General features: G+C 36.4%; 1 protein-coding gene across 1 annotated transcript in view; it reads right to left on the bottom strand.

The window, feature by feature from the left end:
- LOC138861497 (lysosome membrane protein 2-like) overlaps positions 1-1,154 on the bottom strand; it is a 20,506-nt gene extending 19,352 nt beyond the window's left edge. Inside the window, exon 1 of the mRNA XM_070121020.1 lies at positions 1,041-1,154. Coding sequence (XP_069977121.1) covers positions 1,041-1,062 — 22 coding nt within the window. The 5' untranslated portion in view covers positions 1,063-1,154. The remainder of the gene's footprint in view (positions 1-1,040) is intronic.
- Between the last annotated feature and the right edge of the window lie 2,170 nt (positions 1,155-3,324).

Genomic DNA, 3,324 nt, shown 5'->3' with positions numbered 1-3,324 from the left:
TCTAATATATTCACTTTATGTAAAAATATATTATGATATTTTTGGTCAGCTCCATACAAGGGAGTCAACTTTATTTCACTGTATAAATATTAGTACACAAGTTTACTATGACCATAAATCTTGCTCTTCTTTCAAAGTGTGGATTAATTTAAAAAGGCTCCAAAGATTTCTCTCCTTATGCAACTATCATTCAAAATTTCCTATCAACTTGATACTTGTTTTGAAGGCTTGAATATTAACTCCTCAGAATTTTCTGCAACATCTTGCTCTTATAAATTCACAGGGTTTTGTGGCTAGCCACAAATCACCCATCCCATCTGCCATTGTTATTACTTCTACTTCAAACAAATATTTTGTGTCCTGGTTTACCTATATTTGGACAAGTTTTGTGTATACAGCTGGGGTGTCAGCTGAGGGGAGGGGGTGCTTAGAAAAGTCCCCCTCCAAGACTCTGCCCCCCCTGGATATTTTTTTAAACTAAATTACACCAATTAAGGTCTGGTTATAGCTTAAAAATGAAAAGGCTGAAATGACGCCCCTAATATGCAGGTCAGAGGAGGTATAATTTAGGAGAAAAAAACGTCCTTCACGGATTAAAAGGTCAAAGGAGGTAGGTATATTGAGAAGTACCAGCTTATTAGTGAAGACAACTAAATTTTTCGAGTCAGTCCGTATTGTGGAACTTATTCAGTTGTGTACGAAAATAATAACTACTGAAATCAACCTAAATGAAATGACAACAAACATAAGGGTTAATGTCAACCTTTACGAATCTAACACGACTTTCACAACACAAAAAAACGGCCAATGGTCTACACTCTACGATGGTATCGATTCTTACAAATCCTGTAGAGAAGAGGAGGAAAACGTATAATCCAGAGTCCAGACCATTCATTCAAAAGAGGCAGACACAGCCAGGTGAAACCACAGTGTAATTCCGCGTTTTGTTTTCATCGATATCATGAGCATATGCCTATATAACGTGGTGATTTTATTCACTTCATTCAATAACGCCCTTGTCCACATTGACTTTGCATTACCTGCACATTGTATTCTGCGCATCTTGATAAGTATGTCACAAAAATATCATTCACAGTACTCCGTTGTGTACATCACTCCAAACACGTCCGCACGCACTAAGGTCACAACGCGCACTGAAGCGACGAGCGGCTGCGGCAGTTGGCAACCTAGCGGAGAAGCTCTCGCGTAAAGACGCGTTGGCCAATAGGAGGCTGATTTGCCTTCAGATCGGTGACGTCGTAGATAAATAGCGTTTAGATCAATGACGTCACAAAGAAACAGCCAATTAGGGAATAGAAAGTTTTGTAAATCCCGCAGTTCCACAGTGGGAGAGTATTGGTGGCACATGGCGATATGAACGAACACGGGACAACAAATTGTGGGCAAGAACCCTATGTACCCCATCATCTTATCTTAAACAAGGGTAACTAATTGACGATAATGTACCGGAAGATATCAATTTATTTCAATCAGGGAGATTGTGGCGTGGTGTTACGATTGAATCAAAGGTGCTTCAGTCGCGCGTTTTTTATGACATAGAAAATCCCACCTAATTATTACTTCTGCAAGGTCAGTATATATTAGATAACCACGTGCACATACAAAAACATGGTGAAGATTACTTATCATTATAACACGCGCCGGAAGGTAAAACTTCTTTTTACTGAAAATGAAACGATGGTGTCGAACTACAAGCAGAAGTATAGATCCGTTTGCGTTTATACAGTGTTACATTCAGCTTTGCATTAAGATGTGAATATTCTCGTCTTGTATGTTATGCTCTCTCTCTCTCTCTCTCTCTCTCTCTCTCTCTCTCTCTCTCTCTCTCTCTCTCTCTCTCTCTCTCTCTCTCTCTCTCTCTCTCTCCGCACGCACACACACACACACACACATATGTATTTGTATAGACATATATATATATATATATATATATATATATATATATATATATATGTATGTATATATATGCATGTATGTATAAATGTATATATTTGTGTATATATTTATGTACAAGATATTCAAAAATACATTCATACGAGTATATATGTACACGCACACACACTCATCTATGCATGTCTATATCTATCTATCCATCTCTCTCTCTCTCTCGCTAAATATGTATATATATATATATATATATATATATATATATATATATGCATATATATATGCATATATATATATATATATATATATATATATGCGCGCACGTGCTTGTGGGTCTGTGTGTTTGTCTATGTTTGGAAATACACACAAACATATAGAAAGAGCAAAAAGTTGTTTGATAAAGAGAAAGACACGATTCCTAATGTATAATGTTTCTAATAAATTAAAGTCCATATGATCATCAAAGTTTTAATTTTCATCTTTTAGATACGAGTGTTTTCGGATGAAGGGTTGAAGCAACGCTATTAATTATCAACAGTTTTAAAATGATATCTTCTATACCAATATCATTATTATTATTATTACTATCATTATCATACTCACCATAGTTAACAGTGACATTACTACACCACACGATTCCTGTTAATCCTACTACAAAGGATAAAAAATGCAATGACATTATTGATACTATTGATGTTAATGTTCATAACATGAATCATTCACATAGGAAAATAGAATATAGATATCCGTATCATAATTATTTCCCTTTCTGATATTGACATCCTCGCTGAATTACTATAGTGACAGCGAGAGCGATGTTTTTTTTAATTATGAAAACAAGTACAATCTAACAGCAACAAAAACTGGACGCTTCTGAACAACGCTGCCCGACGTGATTGAGTGCAGGATGTGTCTAGTTTTGGGCGGAGGGGAAGGTGGCAGGGGAGTGATGAAGGATAAGAAGTTACATAAAAAGAGAATGATCTTGGAGTCCTCCTTTGGGGTTTGTCGAGCTAGTGTAAACTCGTATTCCAAGTTTCCTCTGGTGGATGAGGGCGGAGCACATAACGGAGGCAAGGGAAATTATTCAACGAGGTAAGCGGGCATTTAACGAAATGAAGTTGGTAGCGGTAAGGTAAAAGATAATTTTTTTAAGGAATTCATTTTTTTTTCTGAATAGATGATCTGAAGTGTCATATCTCGGGGGAAGGCGATATAAAGGCAGCTAGGTTGAAGTTCCTTTAGATAGATACTAGTGACGAAAATTACAAAGCAAATATAAGATATCAAATGACGAGTTAAATAAGTATAAAACGAAGTAAAGATAATGACGGTAAGAATTGGGTGACTGAAAGAAAAGTAAACACGAATCGCAGAGGGACTGTTAAACCATTATGCCCTGAGGCCTGTGTTGTT

The sequence above is a fragment of the Penaeus vannamei genome, chromosome 4, assembly GCF_042767895.1.
Source record: "Penaeus vannamei isolate JL-2024 chromosome 4, ASM4276789v1, whole genome shotgun sequence".
NCBI classification, from domain to species: domain Eukaryota; kingdom Metazoa; phylum Arthropoda; class Malacostraca; order Decapoda; family Penaeidae; genus Penaeus; species Penaeus vannamei.
This window is presented reverse-complemented; position numbering and strand designations above follow the sequence as displayed.